General features: G+C 58.2%; 4 protein-coding genes across 4 annotated transcripts; 3 read left to right on the forward strand and 1 right to left on the reverse strand.

Moving 5' to 3' along the window:
* Positions 1-534: 534 nt before the first annotated feature.
* On the forward strand, positions 535-1,646 carry VTJ83DRAFT_1597 (uncharacterized protein; the record flags this gene model as incomplete). Its single annotated transcript, XM_071007773.1, has 2 exons — positions 535-1,058; positions 1,274-1,646. 2 exons carry the CDS (start codon positions 535-537, stop codon positions 1,644-1,646), a joined length of 897 nt encoding a protein of 298 aa, XP_070868137.1.
* Positions 1,647-2,096: 450 nt separating this feature from the next.
* On the reverse strand, positions 2,097-3,338 carry VTJ83DRAFT_1598 (uncharacterized protein; the record flags this gene model as incomplete). The annotated part of the gene is made up of 3 exons (XM_071007774.1): positions 2,097-2,150; positions 2,210-2,723; positions 2,815-3,338. The coding sequence occupies 3 exons, from the start codon at positions 3,336-3,338 to the stop codon at positions 2,097-2,099; spliced, it is 1,092 nt and encodes a 363-aa protein (XP_070868138.1).
* A 1,444-nt stretch (positions 3,339-4,782) lies between these two features.
* On the forward strand, positions 4,783-8,242 carry VTJ83DRAFT_1599 (uncharacterized protein; the record flags this gene model as incomplete). Its single annotated transcript, XM_071007775.1, has 4 exons — positions 4,783-4,814; positions 4,916-5,538; positions 5,630-8,040; positions 8,156-8,242. The coding sequence occupies 4 exons, from the start codon at positions 4,783-4,785 to the stop codon at positions 8,240-8,242; spliced, it is 3,153 nt and encodes a 1,050-aa protein (XP_070868139.1).
* A 6,557-nt stretch (positions 8,243-14,799) lies between these two features.
* On the forward strand, positions 14,800-15,657 carry VTJ83DRAFT_1600 (uncharacterized protein; the record flags this gene model as incomplete). Its single annotated transcript, XM_071007778.1, has 4 exons — positions 14,800-14,987; positions 15,036-15,169; positions 15,232-15,390; positions 15,443-15,657. The coding sequence occupies 4 exons, from the start codon at positions 14,800-14,802 to the stop codon at positions 15,655-15,657; spliced, it is 696 nt and encodes a 231-aa protein (XP_070868140.1).
* Between the last annotated feature and the right edge of the window lie 448 nt (positions 15,658-16,105).

Here is a 16,105-nt window from a genome sequence, read left to right on the forward strand (position 1 = left end):
CCGTCTTGCGAAGATGCTTTGTTGTTACGGTGGTTGGTCGGTTGGTGAGGCAGCTTGTGTTCACTTGCCTGGCTGAGCAGAATGATGCGGCGCAGTCTGTCCTGACCTGTCCTGACCTGTCTGTCAGCCGGTCAGTCGGTCAGTCGATCAAGCAGCCAGCCAGTCAGTCAGTGAAACTCGGTCAGCGTTTGATGAGAAATGAAGAAACTTACATTTATGTTTTTGTGTGGTTGTCGGCGGATGGTGATGTGATGAACGCAGTATTATGTTATATCTTAAGTGCCATCTGATCGAAGGGTGTCTTGCTCATGCGCTCAGGGTTGTTGATGTGTTGCTGGCTCAATGGGCGAACCCTGGGCGAGCAGGGGTTCGGAGCTCGGCTCGATGACATAATTAACCCTGACACATTCACTTCATCTTTCATCCATCACTTTCCAACCTTCTCTTTTTTTTTCTTGCTTACATACATTAGAAACATCGCCGCCTCCGACAAAAAACACCCGGTTCCTGTAATCTTGGATACGCTCAAGCGCAATGGCCGACACGGAACCAACACCCACCGACGCGCCCGCCGCGCCCGCCGCGCCCATCATGCCCGTGGCCATCTTCAAGAAACGCGGCGCCAAAGGGAAAGCGAACCTGCGCAAACGTCCCGCGACACCGCCCCCCGCGGCGAACAGCGACAGCGACAGCTCCGATTTCTCATCGTCCGAGGACGAGGCGACGGGCCAGCGCGTCAAGCGCAGGAAGCGCAACCCCGGCGGCGGGGTGGTCGCCGCGTCGTCAAAAGACGCCAGCGCGAGCCGCCACGGCCAGGACGACAAGGAAGAAGAAGACGCGACGGCGGCGACCGTGTTCAAGGCGGACAGGACGCTGGACCTGGAGAGCGGCAAGCGCGAGGCGACCAAGCACGCCAACTGGTTCGACGAGGACGAGAAGCTGTCGGCCAAGCACCACCTCGCCGGGTCGACGCGCCACGCCAAGACGGCAGCCAGCACAAGCGGCGGCGGCGGCGGCGCCGCCGCCGACGGCCGCCGCCCAAGCGCGCCGTCGGGCCCGTGAAGCCCCCGCCCTCGCACATCCGCACCATCACCATCACCGACATGGCGCCCGACGTGTGCAAGGACTGGAAGCAGACGGGCTTCTGCGGGTTCGGCGACGGGTGCAAGTTCCTGCACGCCCGCGAGGACTACGCGCACGGGTGGCAGCTGGACCGGGAGTGGGAGAAGGTGACCAAGGGGAAAAAGGTGCTGGGCGGGACGGTCGTGGCGAGCGCGGAGCGGAAGGCGACGGGCAGGAGAGGCGGCGGCGATGACGACGACGACGACGACGACGCCGAGGCGGCCGTGCTCGAGGCGATCCCCTTTGCGTGCATCCTCTGCCGCGGGCCGTACAAGGCGCCCGTCGTGACGCGGTGCGGGCACTACTTTTGCGAAGGGTGCGCGCTGGGCCGGTACCGGCGGGATCCGAGCTGCGCGGCGTGCGGCGCGGGGACCAACGGGGTGTTCAACGCGGCCAAGAAGCTGCAGAAGCTGCTGGAGAAGAAGAAGGAGCGGGAGGAGAGGAGGAGGAGGGAGGCGAGGGAGCGGGGCGAGGAGGTGAGCGATGATGACGAGGAGGGGCAAGAAGGGGAGAGCGACGGTTAAGGAGGAAGAAGCGGAGGAGGAGGAGGGTGGTAGGAGTGTCGGAGAGATTACATGGATACCAAGGGCTAGATGGATATCTGTCCACGACACCAACAGGGAACGGGCAAAGGCATGAACGATGCTGTCACTATATTCTCTCACCTTTCCCCTCCTTGTCCTTGGCATCCTATGATGTGCTGTCGATCTTGTCGTCGACGATCGCGATCCGTCCCTCATCATCCGTGACCCTCGTGTGACCCTGGCCAGTCGTGACTCCCCGCCTTCCGCCCGCCAACGCCGCCGTTCGCTGCTCCCAATCCGTTCTGTAGGCGCCTTGTCATACTCTATCTGTCTTACGAAAACCGGCAGCGATGGACTATGTAGAGAAAAGAGAAAAAAAGAAAAATCATCCAAGACCCAAGAAAACCACAACGATGTAACTCCGTCGGTGCAGGAAAGCAAAAAGAAAAATCAGACGCCCATGGTGAAGTCGTGCTCGATGCCAGGGGTGACGCTCGCGATGAACTGGCAGAGGGGGGTTCGTTAGCCCAAGGCGTCTGGAACAAAGAAAGAGAAAAACATGCCTTCAGGAAGACCACCAGGTACTGATCCACGCGGATGGCCACCTCCTCCGACTCGTCATCGGGCTGCTGCACCTCCTCCCACTCGTCGGCGGTATCGCTCGCCTCGGTGCCCGAGACGCTGAGCTTGCCGACGCCGGACTCGAGGCCCGCGGTGCCGTCGGAGTCGCCGCTGCCGCTGCCGCTGCCGCTGCCGCCCTCGGCGCCGCCGGCCGAGGCGGCCTGCTTGGCCTTCTGCCTCTCGCGGCGCAGCTTGAGGGCGGCGTCGGCGCGGTCGAGCAGCGTCTTCATGACCGAGGCGTGCTTGCACGGGTGTATGCTGGCCATCTTGACGGGGTTGGCGAAGAAGGGGAAGTCTTCGAGGGTGACCGTCTTGTCCTTGTAGTCGCCGACGATGTCGTCCATCATGAGCTTCGGAGGCAGGGGCTGGCCGTTGGGCTGGTACCCGAACATGTACAGGCGGGGGGTCTTGTACCAGGGCGAGTAGCAGATGTAGAGGGAGTAGGTGCGCTTTCCGCTGCGGGAGAGGCAAGAGTCAGCGGGATGCGGTGATGCGGTGATGCGGTGATGGCTTGGGGATCTCCGGGGTTGTCGCTGCGGTAGCTCACCTGTTCTTGCCGGTGCCCTCGGCGTCGGGGATGATGGCTTCGTCGTCCTCGTCTTCCTCCATGTCGGGGATGTCATCGTCGTCGTCGTCAATCACCTCGCGGTCGCCCACGTTGCCCGCGTCGTCGACGGTTCGCACCTCGCGCACCTTGAGCGGCTGGGAGCTGGTCAGGCCGCCGGTGCGCAGCCAGCCGTCCTCGTCGTCATCGGCGGCGGCGGCGCCCCGGCCGGCCTCGACGACGGCCTCCTCGTGGCCCGCATCGCCGGCGAAGTCGTCGTCGAGGCGCCGATGGCAGGGCACGTGGCGCGTCACCAGGTACTGCTTGCCCGGCGGCAGGTGGCTGATGCGCTTGGAGGGCGTCTCGGCATCGGCCCACGACCACGAGGGGAACTTGTAGACGAGATAGTCGCCGGCGGCGAGGAACTCCTCCGGGGTGATCTCGCCCGTTTTGCGAAAGGTGGACGTGTGGGTGGCTGGCGTGTACCTGTCGCGCAGGCTGTTGACGGTTGAGTACAGGATGTTCATGGTGGGAGGAGGAAGGGAGGCGAGGCGGGTGTTGGATGAGCGGTGGGAGCTGGGGAGAAAGAATGCGGCTGTGGATGACGGACGGTCGAGCGGGCTGCTTGCTTTGCTGGGGGATGGTTAAACAGAGAGATTGCGGTTGTTGTAAGGTCAAGAGGAGGACAGGGAGCGGTGATGTAAGTGGTGCTAGGTGGTGGTGGAGGTGGTGATGGAGGGGATGGTGGTTGGTGGTGGTGGTGAGGAGAGAAGAAAGTCGAGTGATTCACAGGCAGTCGGCGTGCATCAAATGACGAGGTCTCCAGGAGCCGCGAGCACCCCGTGACATGGAAGCGTGGTTGAGGCGGACCAGCAGCAGCCTTGCAGCGCCGAGACCCACCGGCAGAGCGGCTTTTGGCGGGGAGAGGCGAGAGAGGCGGGAGACGGGATGGATGGCCCAAGTCACCAGGGAGGAACTCGGGGCCTGTATTACGCAGTATGCCCGTTTGTCGGTGTGTTGCCGTCTGTCCGTTCTTCCCGCTGCACAAACCCCCCGTTTGGAGAGCAGTTGATACAACCTGAAACTGGAAGGCCAGTTGACCCAAGGGGTTCTTATTTTCTGCGTGTGTGTGTGTGTGTGTGTTGTGTGTAGAAAGAGAGAAAATCGTCGAGGTGTCCAGGTAGATCAGGTGCCCGGCTATGGTAGGTAAGCCAGTTCGGTAGGACAGCTAGGTAATTACCTGTAGTAGGTAGAAGTAGGTACCTACGTCAGGGCAGTGCTTGGGACACTGGGCAAGCGTATTGGCAGGGATCCTGTATGACACTGAACCCCCTCCCCCCTCCCCCCCCCGACGGGAACTCCTGACAGCGGGGGAGGTTGTCCCTGTTGGACTCATTTGCCCCGCTTTCCCAATCCAGCACCTCAAGGCTCCATCGCATTCTGAGAGGCCCCACTTGCTGGGTCATGATTGGTTCCCCTAGACGACCCGCTCGGCCTCCTTCAGGTCTGCCAAGCCCCATCCGCCGCGCAATTCCCCAAGCTGCATCATCATCATCATCAGGCTGGCAAGCTCGGGAATCGTCACTTTTTTTTTTCTTACGCTTTGCTACTTCGGAAAAGACCTTGGTCACCTCCTCTTCGTCTTGAACCAACGCGGCGGCGACGCATCATAGCCCTACAACACGAAATAGCTTCTTTCTCTGCTAGGGGCCGTGTGCGCAATCACTTGCTCTTGGCCCTTGCACCTCCCGTTCCCCCCCCCCCCCCCCCCCCCCCCTCCCCCCGGGTTCGATGAAGCCATCCCCTTTCGCAGGGTTCCCAGCGTGCTCACCCAACGTTTGAGTCTGAGCCCTTGCCGATGATATAGTGTAAACCCGTCTCTCGCCAATTCCACCGTCTTCTGTCGAATCATTTTCGTCCAAAAACCGAAAGCCATCTGCGCGGCAGCCCGCGAGAGCGCCCTCCCCAACCATGGCCACCATACGCAGCCTCGACCATACCAAGTTCGTCCCTCCCTCTCCCCCCCGTTCCCTTTGCCCTCGGCCGCTCTCCCACGCCCCGTCGATCGTCGGCCTCGATCCACGCTGACCCGGCTGGCGCGCAGGTCCGAGGCCGAGCTCTCCGTCAACATCAAAAAGGCCACGAGCCCCGAGGAAACCGCCCCGAAGCGCAAGCATGTCCGGAGCTGCATCGTCTACACCTGGGACCACAAGTCGTCCCAGTCCTTCTGGGCCGGCCTCAAGGTCCAGCCCATCCTGGCCGATGAGGTCCAGACCTTCAAGGCCCTCATCACCATCCACAAGGTGCTCCAGGAAGGCCACCCCGTCACCCTCGTCGAGGCCATGGCCAACAGCTCGTGGATCAGCAGCCTGAAGCGAGGAGTCGCCGGCGAGGGCATGCGCGGGTACGGGCCCCTGATCCGCGAGTACGTCTACTACCTCCTGGCCAAGCTGGCCTTCCACAAGCAGCACCCAGCCTTCAATGGCACCTTCGAGTACGAGGAGTACATCAGCCTCAAGGCCATCAACGACCCCAACGAAGGCTACGAGACCATCACCGACCTCATGACCCTGCAGGACAAGATCGAGCAGTTCCAAAAGCTCATCTTCTCCCACTTCCGGAGCGTCGGCAACAACGAGTGCCGAATCTCCGCCCTCGTGCCCCTCGTCGCCGAGAGCTACGGCATCTACAAGTTCATCACGAGCATGCTCAGGGCCATGCATTCGAGTGGGTGGCTGAGCCTCTCCCTGCAAAATCCGTTTTCTTGCCCTCTACCGCGCGAGGCAGCTGCTGACCCCAATCCCTCTCCTCTCCCAAGCCACCGGCGATAACGACGCCCTCGAACCCCTTCGCGACCGCTACAACGCGCAGCACTACCGCCTCGTCAAGTTCTACTACGAATGCTCCAACCTCCGCTACCTCACCAGCCTCATCACCATCCCGAAGCTGCCCCAAGACCCGCCCAACCTGCTGGCCGAGGAGGAGAACGCCCCGGCCCTGCCGGCGCGCCCGAAACAAGAGATCGAGAAGCCGCCCACCCCGCCGCCCGCGCCCAAGACCGAGGAGCCCGACGAGATCAACGAGTTTTGGAAGAACGAGCTCGAGCGCCAAAACCGCGAGTACGAGGAGCAGCAACGGGTCTTGGAGGCGCAGCAGCAGGCGGCCCTGCTCGCCCAGCAGCAAGCCCAGCTCCAGGCCCAGCGCGAGTTCGAAGAGCAGCAGCGCCGCCTGCTCGAGCAGCAGCAGCGCGAGCAGGAGGCCTTGCTGGCCCAGCAGGCCCAGTGGCAGACGCAGGGCCGCCTCGCCGAGCTCGAGCAGGAGAACCTGAGGGCCCGCGCCCAGTACGAGCAGGATCAGCTCATGCTCCAGCAGTACGACCAGCGGGTCAAGGCGCTCGAGAGCGAGCTGCAGCAGATCCAGAGCAACTACGGCCAGCAGATCGCCAGCAAGGACGACCAGATCCGCGCCCTGCAGGAGCAGGTCAACACGTGGCGCACAAAGTACGAGGCCCTCGCCAAGCTCTACTCGCAGCTGCGCACCGAGCACCTCGACCTCCTCCAAAAGTTCAAGGCCGTCCAGCTCAAGGCGGCCTCGGCCCAGGAGGCGATCGACCGGCGCGAGAAGCTCGAGCGCGAGATCAAGACCAAGAACCTCGAGCTCGCCGACATGATCCGGGAGCGCGACCGTGCCCTGCACGAGAAGGACCGGCTCCAGGGAGGGCACAAGGACGAGATCGAAAAGCTCAAGCGCGAGCTCCGCATGGCCCTGGACCGCGCCGACAACCTGGAGCGCAGCAAGGGCACCGAGCTCTCCACCATGCTGGCCAAGTACAACCGCGAGGTGGCCGACCTCGAGGAGGCGCTGCGCATCAAGTCGCGGCAGCTCGACGAGGCCCAGTCCAAGCTCCGCGATGGCAGCTCGGACCTCGAGGCGCTGCTCCGCGAGAAGGAGGAGGAGCTCGAGGTGTACAAGGCCGGCATGGACCAGACGCTGCTCGAGCTCAGCGAGCTCAAGAACAACCAGGGCGCCTCGGACCAGGTGCTCGACGGCCAGATCGACGCCCTCGTCCAGATGCAGCTCGACAAGATCAACGACATGATCGACTCGGTCCTGCAGTCGGGCGTGCAGCGCGTCGACGACGCCATGTACGAGCTCGACTCGACCATGCAGGCCGGCAACCAGAACGCCTCGCCCTCGTACGTGCTGTCGCAGATCGAGAAGGCGTCGGCCAGCGCCACCGAGTTCGCCACCTCGTTCAACAACTTCATCGCCGACGGGCCCAACGGCAACCACGCCGACCTCATCAAGAACGTCCACGTCTTCTCGGGCGCCGTCGCCGACGTCTGCAGCAACGCCAAGGGCCTCACGCGCCTGGCCACCGACGAGAAGAAGAGCGACTCGCTCATCGACGGCGCCCGCCAGTCCGCCCGCGACACGGTCAAGTTCTTCCGCAGCCTGCTGAGCTTCCGCCTCGACGGCATGGACGCCGTCCAAAAGACGGACGTGGTCATCAACGGCAACCTCGAGGTGCACAGCAGCCTCCAGCGCCTCAACCAGATCGTCGAGACCTTCGCCCCGAGCTTCGGCAAGCTGGCCGGCAAGGGCGACCTCAGCGAGATCGTCGACCAGGAACTCAGCAAGGCCGCCGACGCCATCCAGGCCGCCGTCGACCGCCTCAACAAGCTCAAGAACAAGCCCCGCGACGGCTACTCCACCTACGAGCTCAAGGTGCACGACTCCATCCTCGACGCCGCCATGGCCATCACCACGGCCATCGCCCAGCTCATCAAGGCCGCCACCGTCACGCAGAACGAGATCGTCCAGGCCGGCCGCGGCTCCTCGTCCCGCACCGCCTTTTACAAGAAGAACAACCGCTGGACCGAAGGCCTCATCTCGGCGGCCAAGGCCGTCGCTTCTTCCACAAACACCCTCATCGAGACGGCCGACGGCGTCTTGTCGAATCGAAACAGCCTCGAGCAGCTCATTGTTGCGTCCAACGACGTGGCCGCGAGCACCGCCCAGCTGGTGGCGGCCAGCCGCGTCAAGGCGGGCTTCATGAGCAAGAGCCAGGAGAACCTCGAGCAGGCCAGCAAGGCGGTCGGCGCGGCGTGCCGCGCGCTGGTGCGGCAAGTCCAGAGCATGATCAAGGACCGCGGCGTGGAGGAGGAGCAGGTCGATTACTCGAAGCTGGGGGCGCACGAGTTCAAGGTGCGGGAGATGGAGCAGCAGGTAAGCCTTCTTCTACTTTACCCCCTCGTCGTCATCATCATGCCTGTGCGTGATGTTTGGTGGGAAACGTTGTTGACCAAGCCCCCCACCACCACCACCTATCCGAGGAAAACAGGTCGAGATCCTCAAGCTCGAGAATGCGCTGTCGGCGGCCCGTCACCGGCTTGGAGAGATGCGCAAGATTTCGTACCGCGAGGAGTGATGCGACCACCGACAAGAAATGCACGGGGATGCCATCCCTGGATCCATGGGACGAAAAAGAGGGAGGAGGTTTTATTTTTATTGTTCCTTTTTGGTGTTCTTGGGGATGGCAGAATGCCATGCATTTCCGTCAAACTTGGCCCAGCCTCTACCCACTTAGGTCCTTCCAACCCTCGATTTCCTGCTTTCCTGCCTCTCATCTTTCTCCTTCTCCATATTGTAATTCATCCATTGATGATATGCTTCATCATCTTTCAACCTCCTGCGCCTGGAGATGTGTCATTGTATCCCCCCCTCGAGTCTTGGATGAGCGAGTCAAATTTCAGAGAAAATCACAACAAGAAAAACAAAGAGAAAAAGGAAAATAGAATCGCCTTGTTGTTCTTCTGTCCCTTCCATGTCACTTTCTAGAAATGGCCGGTCCATCTATCCGCCACGTCTGTCAGTCCGCCTACCGTAAGGCCCCCACAGCCTTTCCATATCGCTCGTCGTTCGACTCGGGGCTGAGCAAGCCAAGCAGCGGGCGGCGAATCAACAAGCATGGTGGGAGGCAATCTCCAAGGAGGACAGCGCCTCGCGGCGGAGGCGGACCGGCTCGCCGCAAGCAGGGACCTCGACGCCGCGATGAAGGACTCATGTCGGTTTGCAACGCCAGGACAGCGTTGGCCCGAGGAAGAAACTTCGCCTCGGAGTCTGTTCCCTTTCCCCGGTGCCATGCCTACGTACGCACGGAAGCAGGGACGTCGAGGCTCGTTGGCCTTGTCATCATGGCGGGCGAGGAGCACGGGCCTTGGAGCCTCAGCCTCGGCTGAGCAGCTCATCTCTGTATGGCGATGGTGGCAGCAACCGAGCTACAGCCCGGCTTCATCTAAGATGACCATCACAAAACAACGAGGAGGGCCGGTTGGAAGGCATGCGACGTGCCCAGAGAGATGCCGGTAGCCCAGCAGGAGGCGCTAGAGCACAAGAGCCCCCGCCCCCCCTGCCGCTTTGTTCCCTTGGTAAGATGCATACAAGGTCAGTTTGACATGGACGGTGGAAGGTATCTTGCTCTTGCTGGAGAACAAGGAGATGGCTCTAAGCTTCTGGGCGAGGTCTCTGGATCCGATTCAACAAACATGCAACGTCGACCTCGATAGGCACTTTCACCTCCCCCACCTCATCCTTCTCGATCAGGGCCTCGTGAACGATACCCCCACCCAGACTGCAGTCCTCTTCCATCAGCAGCAAGGACACGGATGGTCCAAGGGCAGCACTGTCAATACCAGAGCTCAGGGAGAAGAAGCGGACAAGGATTTGGGTTTGTGTACACGTCAACGAGAAGCCAACAAAGGCTTCCTCACCATGGATACTGTTGCCCGACTCCAGAGACGGCTGGGAAACTCTGTGTGACGAGAAGCCGTTTGCGTAGCTCGGGATTCCTGCCCGGGATATCCCGTTTTAACATCGTTGACCGCAAATCGAGTGGTCTTCTGCTTCGCCGGTCTCCTCAAGCCGCACGCTGTTATTGTTGATGAGCATAATCCGCCGTCTTCTCCTGCTCCACGGAACTCCGGATCAACGGCTGCAATTCAACGCTTCCGTAGTGGGGGATGGAAGAGAATGTACAAAGCCATGTGCCATGCTCCGACTGTCCATGTGCTTGACCATCACGGCCGGCGAGTTTGCGTGCGTTGCCTCAGAGCTCAGCAACCCGGGGGAACGGCCCAGACGGTCCGACGGCGTGTCTGTTCACCCCGGCCACTTCTCATGCCTCCCAAGCAAACCATTCGGATTCCTATCGGCCCAATGCCCCGGGTTCCGTGTTACCAGCCTCGCGCTGCTCTTTTCTTGACGGCCTGCGGCTGGTCGTGGACATCGAGATGACAGCCACGTGGTGGCTGGCTCCCTGGGTTGGCAGCCGTGTGGGCTTCTGGCATTCGGAAGCAGGTGGTCGGTCGGTCGCTCGGCGGTGATGCCTTCATCGCTGTCGGCGTCGAGGGCGATATTGCGTGTTCTGCTCACCATCCCGTCCAAGCCAAATGCGTTTCGGCTCCCAGCCCTTGGCCTCCGGCCTCCGGCCACCAGTCCTCGCCTTCGCGCCTTCGGCTCCTTGTTCGGCACAGATTGCACTGTGCCCGCCGCGTGTCGTTAGCGCCGATGCGGGCAATCCGTTGGGTCGCAACTCGGAGGCTTGCGGCACGGGGGACTCGTGACTGCACGTGCCATGACAGGCGATTCGCCTTGATGAGGCAAACAAACAGCGCCACGTTTCTTCCGTGCGGTTTGGGCGCTTCGTGGTAGTAAAAGGCTTGCCTCGTTGGGTCGGCCCTTGCCTTGAACGAGGCTTCCACAGCCCATGCCGCTGTTGTTGGTTGCACGGTCTGAGAAGAGAAGAGGCATCCCGGCCCCAAGTTCAAAGTCCGAACGCGCCATTCAAAGAGTCAGAAGAGACGCCTACGCCCACTGCTTCCCTCGAGAGCGGCGGAGCGGCTGTCAGGACGTCACCGTCGCTTCGTGTGCCTGCATCCGCGAGTCCCTCTCGCCCGAGGAATGCGTCTCTTCTTCCCCATTTTGAGGTCTTCTTCAACAGCAAACACAAGCTGGCCCATTTCCCTCTCTGGAAAAGTCTCTCATCCAACATCACGCATCTATTTCCCTTGCCTCGTGTCCACATGAGGTAGTAGTATGGACACTGCGACCCCCCGATCAAACGCCAAGCGCCAAGCGCGCGCTATGCAACCAGGGAATCGGCATCCGGCAGCCGCACCCGCCAGTCTGCGGGCCACGATTGGCCAGCGCTGTGGAGATCAGCATGCATGGCTCTGATGCTTAAATCAACGACTCCTCTCCGGAATGTGACGCGGGTTCCCATAGCTGCAGCATATCATGTGTCAGATTTCTGTAGCTTCAGGCTGTTGACAAAGCGACCAGTCAAATCTCCAACGCCTTGAATGTCATGAGAACGAACCATGGGAGACATTTTCAATTCTTGCCTGCAGAGAGCGGTTATGGTCAAACGGCCTAGCTCATTGATTCGATTCCATTCATTGGGTGTGCTCTGCTCAGCGCAGGTGAAAAGACAGAAAAGACGCCAAGAATCGAGCGCAGATGGTTACGGTGGTGTGGCGGAGTGGTGTCTTTGACAGCCCACTCTGTCCATTCCTTGTTGTCCCCCTTCTTTGTTCCCTCGCCGACGGCGACTTGTGGCTACCTGAAAAGAATTTTGTAGCGACAACAGCAATGCAAACGGCGACAACCAGTCAATGGTTACATGTCACGACCTGCTTCCTCCACGTACTGATCCCATCGCTAAGCCGGAGAGTGCGGCGCAAGTACTTAGTAAAAGCCTGGAACAAGTTTCATGTCAGCCTCATGTCACGTAGCCGCGAGTCATATTTTGTATGGACGTTACCTGGGACGCCATCTCCCATGTCAATGTAGTTGGGATCAGGGCCCACAAAGAACATGTCGTCGAGCGTCAAGTTCGCGGCGTGTTGCTCCATGAGAAACGGATTCGATGCCGCAGCTGTCGACGTTGTTGTCGTGCTCATGGTCGAGTCCGGCATCGGGACGTGGTGTACGCCGACACCCTGAGCGATGAGCGGATGGTCTGGAGGCACCTCAAAAAGCGCTGCCATCGCCAACTCAGGGTTTTTCTTCGCGAATTGACGGAACTCCGTCATGGTGTTGCTCGGCATCTGAACGTCCGATTGGGTGCTAACACAGATCATGTCCTTCGCCAGGGCCGAAAGTTTGGCAATGATGGGGAGGGGGTTGGCGACCGGCAAGCCGTCATTCAGGCAGCTCATGAAGAGGCCAAGCCCATTGGTTGCTTGTCCGTTGTTGCTCTGAATAGTCGGCGAGGGTCGAATTGCCGTTCGCTGGACTGTGTGCGTGCCGTCGTTGAGCTGGACCAACTCCCAACCCAGAGTGGCCAGGTAATGGTCACGCCCAATGATGCCCAAGTGGTTGACTGCAAACTGAATCCACGTCTGGAGTGGAACATCTTCTTCTGTCAGGAATTCTCGGATTTCGGAGTACACGGCGCACATGAAATCCCATTCCTTGTGGTACAAATCTTCCATCCAGAGCGCTTTCATGATCGGCGACTTCTCCTTCTGTGTCAACTGAGAAAACAGCGAGGAGTAGTACGCTGAATTGCGTTAGGACCAAGGCCATGATGTAGTATTAGTCTATGACGTACCACGATATCCCATGAATCCGTTGACCTTCTTTTTGGTTTGTTTCCCAGCTTGGTTGTCGACACCCATCATGCTCGAGAGCACCTTCAGAGTTGCCTCTCTGTCGTTCTCTCCAAGACCTTCAAAAGTCTGAAGAATTTGATTGATACTCGAATTTGTCGCATTCATGTTGTGGCTCGTACCTCGGTTGCTTTGGTGGGATGTGATTTTGAGAGAGGTTTACCGAAGGTGAAGGAAAAAGGGAATCGAAAAGGCCCCCAAGCACCGAAGACAAAAGATCACTTAATCCGGTGTGATTACCTAAGACAGCCGTTTCTTTGTTCGACTTTGGCTACCGAAGAAGACCCTTGCCCAATACCGAAATGTGACCCTCCCAGCTTGCTGCTGCGACTTCAATACATCTGCTCTCAATTTACCAGCGAAACACAAAACCATCAGGTGCATTCTCCGAGTCACCCTGCTCTGGAGCCCACTGCTCGATGTGCCCGTCAATATGCTCCTCCACTGGTTCAATGTCGTGTCCCAGCAGAGACACTCCAGCAAGCACCGGGTCGTTAATTTCTGCATTGAGGGCCTCCATCCTCGAGCGGCCAAGGAGGTCATACTCCGGGCAGGGAATCTACCAATGAAAAATTAGCATTTCTTTCAACTCCATGATTTTAATGCATGGTTACCTGGCGCAAGTCCTCCTCGCTGAAGATGGTCACCGGAACTTCCTCTGCTGCATCGAAGATGTCGCCATTGAACAAGCAGGAAAACCGGGTCATGACCCGATCCAGCATGGCCTGTGGTTGTCAGCAGCTTAATCATTGTCTAGCTGAACACGAGCTGACCTACATTTCTGTACCACAATGGGCGTGGCCTGATGGGACGTCCGGGGCGCCAGTGCTGTTTCCAGTCAGCTCATGGAGTGTTGATCAAGGATCAGAGAAGCTTACCGCATCAAACAGATCTCGATATTTTTGGTAGTCATCGATGATCTCGTCCATCAACCAGGGGAGCCACTGTGGCTTTCTGATCTCGAACATAGGCATCGGTTTGCGTTCCCGGAATAACTCGGGAATCAACACTGGGGCCGGTAGGAGGTTTCCAAAGAACTTGTGCCACGGTGTTCCGGGGACGAATCTCAACGGATGCAACACATGCTCTGCATGCCAGTACTGAAGTACCTCGGCCAGATCCACCTCCTCGTCATGGAGGTCAGGAACGTCGCTCTGGTCGGCGGAAGAGTTGCGGTGAAGAACGACTTGGCCGCAGACCTTGACGTCCTCGTTGTATATGAGCCCATTCTCCTTGCCAGGGTAAGTTTCAGCTTGGTGATGGAGTATCAGTGTATATAGAAGCTCCATCACGAGATACCGAGCATTCCGGATTTGGGTCTCTAGAGCGATGTCGGCTTTGAACCCCGTTTGGCTTTCCTGAAAATGAAGGAAGCCGAGGATGCTGTTGGACGATGCAAGAAATTGGCAGACGGTTTTGACCACCGAGGGCTGGTCAACAATCACCAATGATGGGGATTGTGTAATCTGGTCCGTGGACACCAGAAAAACGTTGGTGATCTCCAGAATCTCGTTGAATACCTCCTCGAACTCCCTGATTTCCTTGGAGAGAGCGAGGCGGATCTGCTGCGCTTGAAGACGCAGAACTATCTGTGGGAAATAATGTCAGCAGATGTCCAGGTCATCTTCAGCACGATGACTTGCCAGAGAAAGCGCATTGCGCGTCATCTGTGCCTTGTTGAGTGGATACGATTGCGGCATGGGAACATGTCGATATCCACCCAATCCGTTCTCGTGGGAGGTCATGATTCTGTCTCAAACGGTGGAGAGTTTGGGGACAGACTTGCGAAGTTGTTGTTCAGGTCAGAAATGATTTATAGATGAGGAAGAAGGGAAGATCAAGTGTGAGTACTGGCGAAGCAACAAGTTCAATTAAAAGTAAACTCGAGGGTTCAGTGCGTTACATAATATGGTTGATCTGTGTCCAGGGCTCTGCTTATCAAGGCGAAGAAATCCCTAAGTATTGTTCTTCTGAACAATGCCTTGATGTGCAACCCTAACTCAATTTGTGGTTGGTCGTTACCATTGTTCTCAATCGCACAATTCTAAGGCATTTTGTGGCTGGATTTGGCAGCTCCTCGTCATTGAAATCTGAGGATTTTAACTCTTTTTTTATTCAACCCAATCTTCTCCAACCTCTCCCAAAACTTCCACAACCACACTACTTGCCACTCCTCTTGGTTTCCTGGAAACAATCCCACTTCATTGACTTTTCATCAGTCAATTCTCACAGCTTTCCACACGATTCCCAGCCACAATTCCGTCAAGTCAAAAACATTTCCACCTGAATCGCTCCCCACATCGACGCTTTCACAATGGCGTCTCCTGAGCCTACCGCTGCGGCCCCCGGTACGATGGACCTCAAGTCCATCGACATCGGCAAGAATCCTGCCCCTCTGTCGTTCATCTTCAGCGGTCGAGACATGATCATTCAGTGCGTCGCAAGCTCTGATGACGATGCTTCCGCCGCCGAGGCCCTCGCCACCGGCTTGGAGAAGTTCAAGTGAGTTAAACTAAACTATTTCCACAAGTTCTTTCACTAATCAATCAGGATGTTCAATGACGGACACGAGGCTGTGATCATTCGCTATCACGACTCCAAGCGGTACTGCATCATGAGTGTTTCTTACATGAACACTCTGAACAAGAGCGACTTCGCCATCGTCAAGACGACCGGCTCGGAGGGTAAGTCATTCCCCATATACTTCTATCTACTGCGATGCATCAGACATCTGATCAAAAACTAGAACCTGTTGTTCAAACGCCCGTCACGATGCTCCCCGCGCATCAGAACCGTGTCTCAAAGGTTCACATCCGTCGCCCCAGGAACCAGTTCATTATTTATCGTCAATGGATGTCCCGCAAGATCCATGCGACCTCTCCTGGGCTGACCGCTGGCGCGATCTGTAAGACTTCCCGTGCTGATCTTATTTGGATGTCTGGACTAATTGTCAATAGCCAAAATTGTCGCCAAGATGTGGCAGGCTGAAAAGCCAGAGACCAAGTACCACTTCAAGTACCTCGCGGATGTGGAGGAGGCCCTCCACCGCGAGAAGTATCCTGGCTATCGCTACGTGGCTGGCATTCGCGATCCTCAGCTGCCCCCCTCGAAGCAGAATCTGGATCACGACCCCATGACGATTGCCGAGAGGCTTATCGAGGCTGGGTATTGATCTCGGATCACTTCCAGCTTCAACGCATGGAAGAGTCGACAGCCAGTCTCCTGCGAGTTTGTTTGCACACCACGGGGCCATGAGATACATCAAAAACGCCAAAAAAAACTTGAAAAGCAGAAACTGAAAACCATCGAGGTATTGTTGCTTCCCGAGTACTACCAATATCCACGACCGGCCCCCTCTGTTCGCATCATGGCGATAACCCTCGAAACAACAACGCTGACCTCAATTTAGTTCTTACAGATTGATTTCTTTCTCTCAGTCGCATCCCGGCCATAATCAGCAATGCCATCTCCGACACTCGACCGACTCGGTTTCTCGACGCCCACACAAAGGCGCTCGAGAATGTCCAAGTTTCTGATCGGGCAAGGGAAGGCCACGCAACCAACGGCCACATCGATTCGACATCACACAAGCACAAACAAGCTCCCCAGCGTGACACACG

This window comes from Remersonia thermophila, chromosome 2, assembly GCF_042764415.1.
Source record: "Remersonia thermophila strain ATCC 22073 chromosome 2, whole genome shotgun sequence".
NCBI lineage: Eukaryota > Fungi > Ascomycota > Sordariomycetes > Sordariales > Chaetomiaceae > Remersonia > Remersonia thermophila.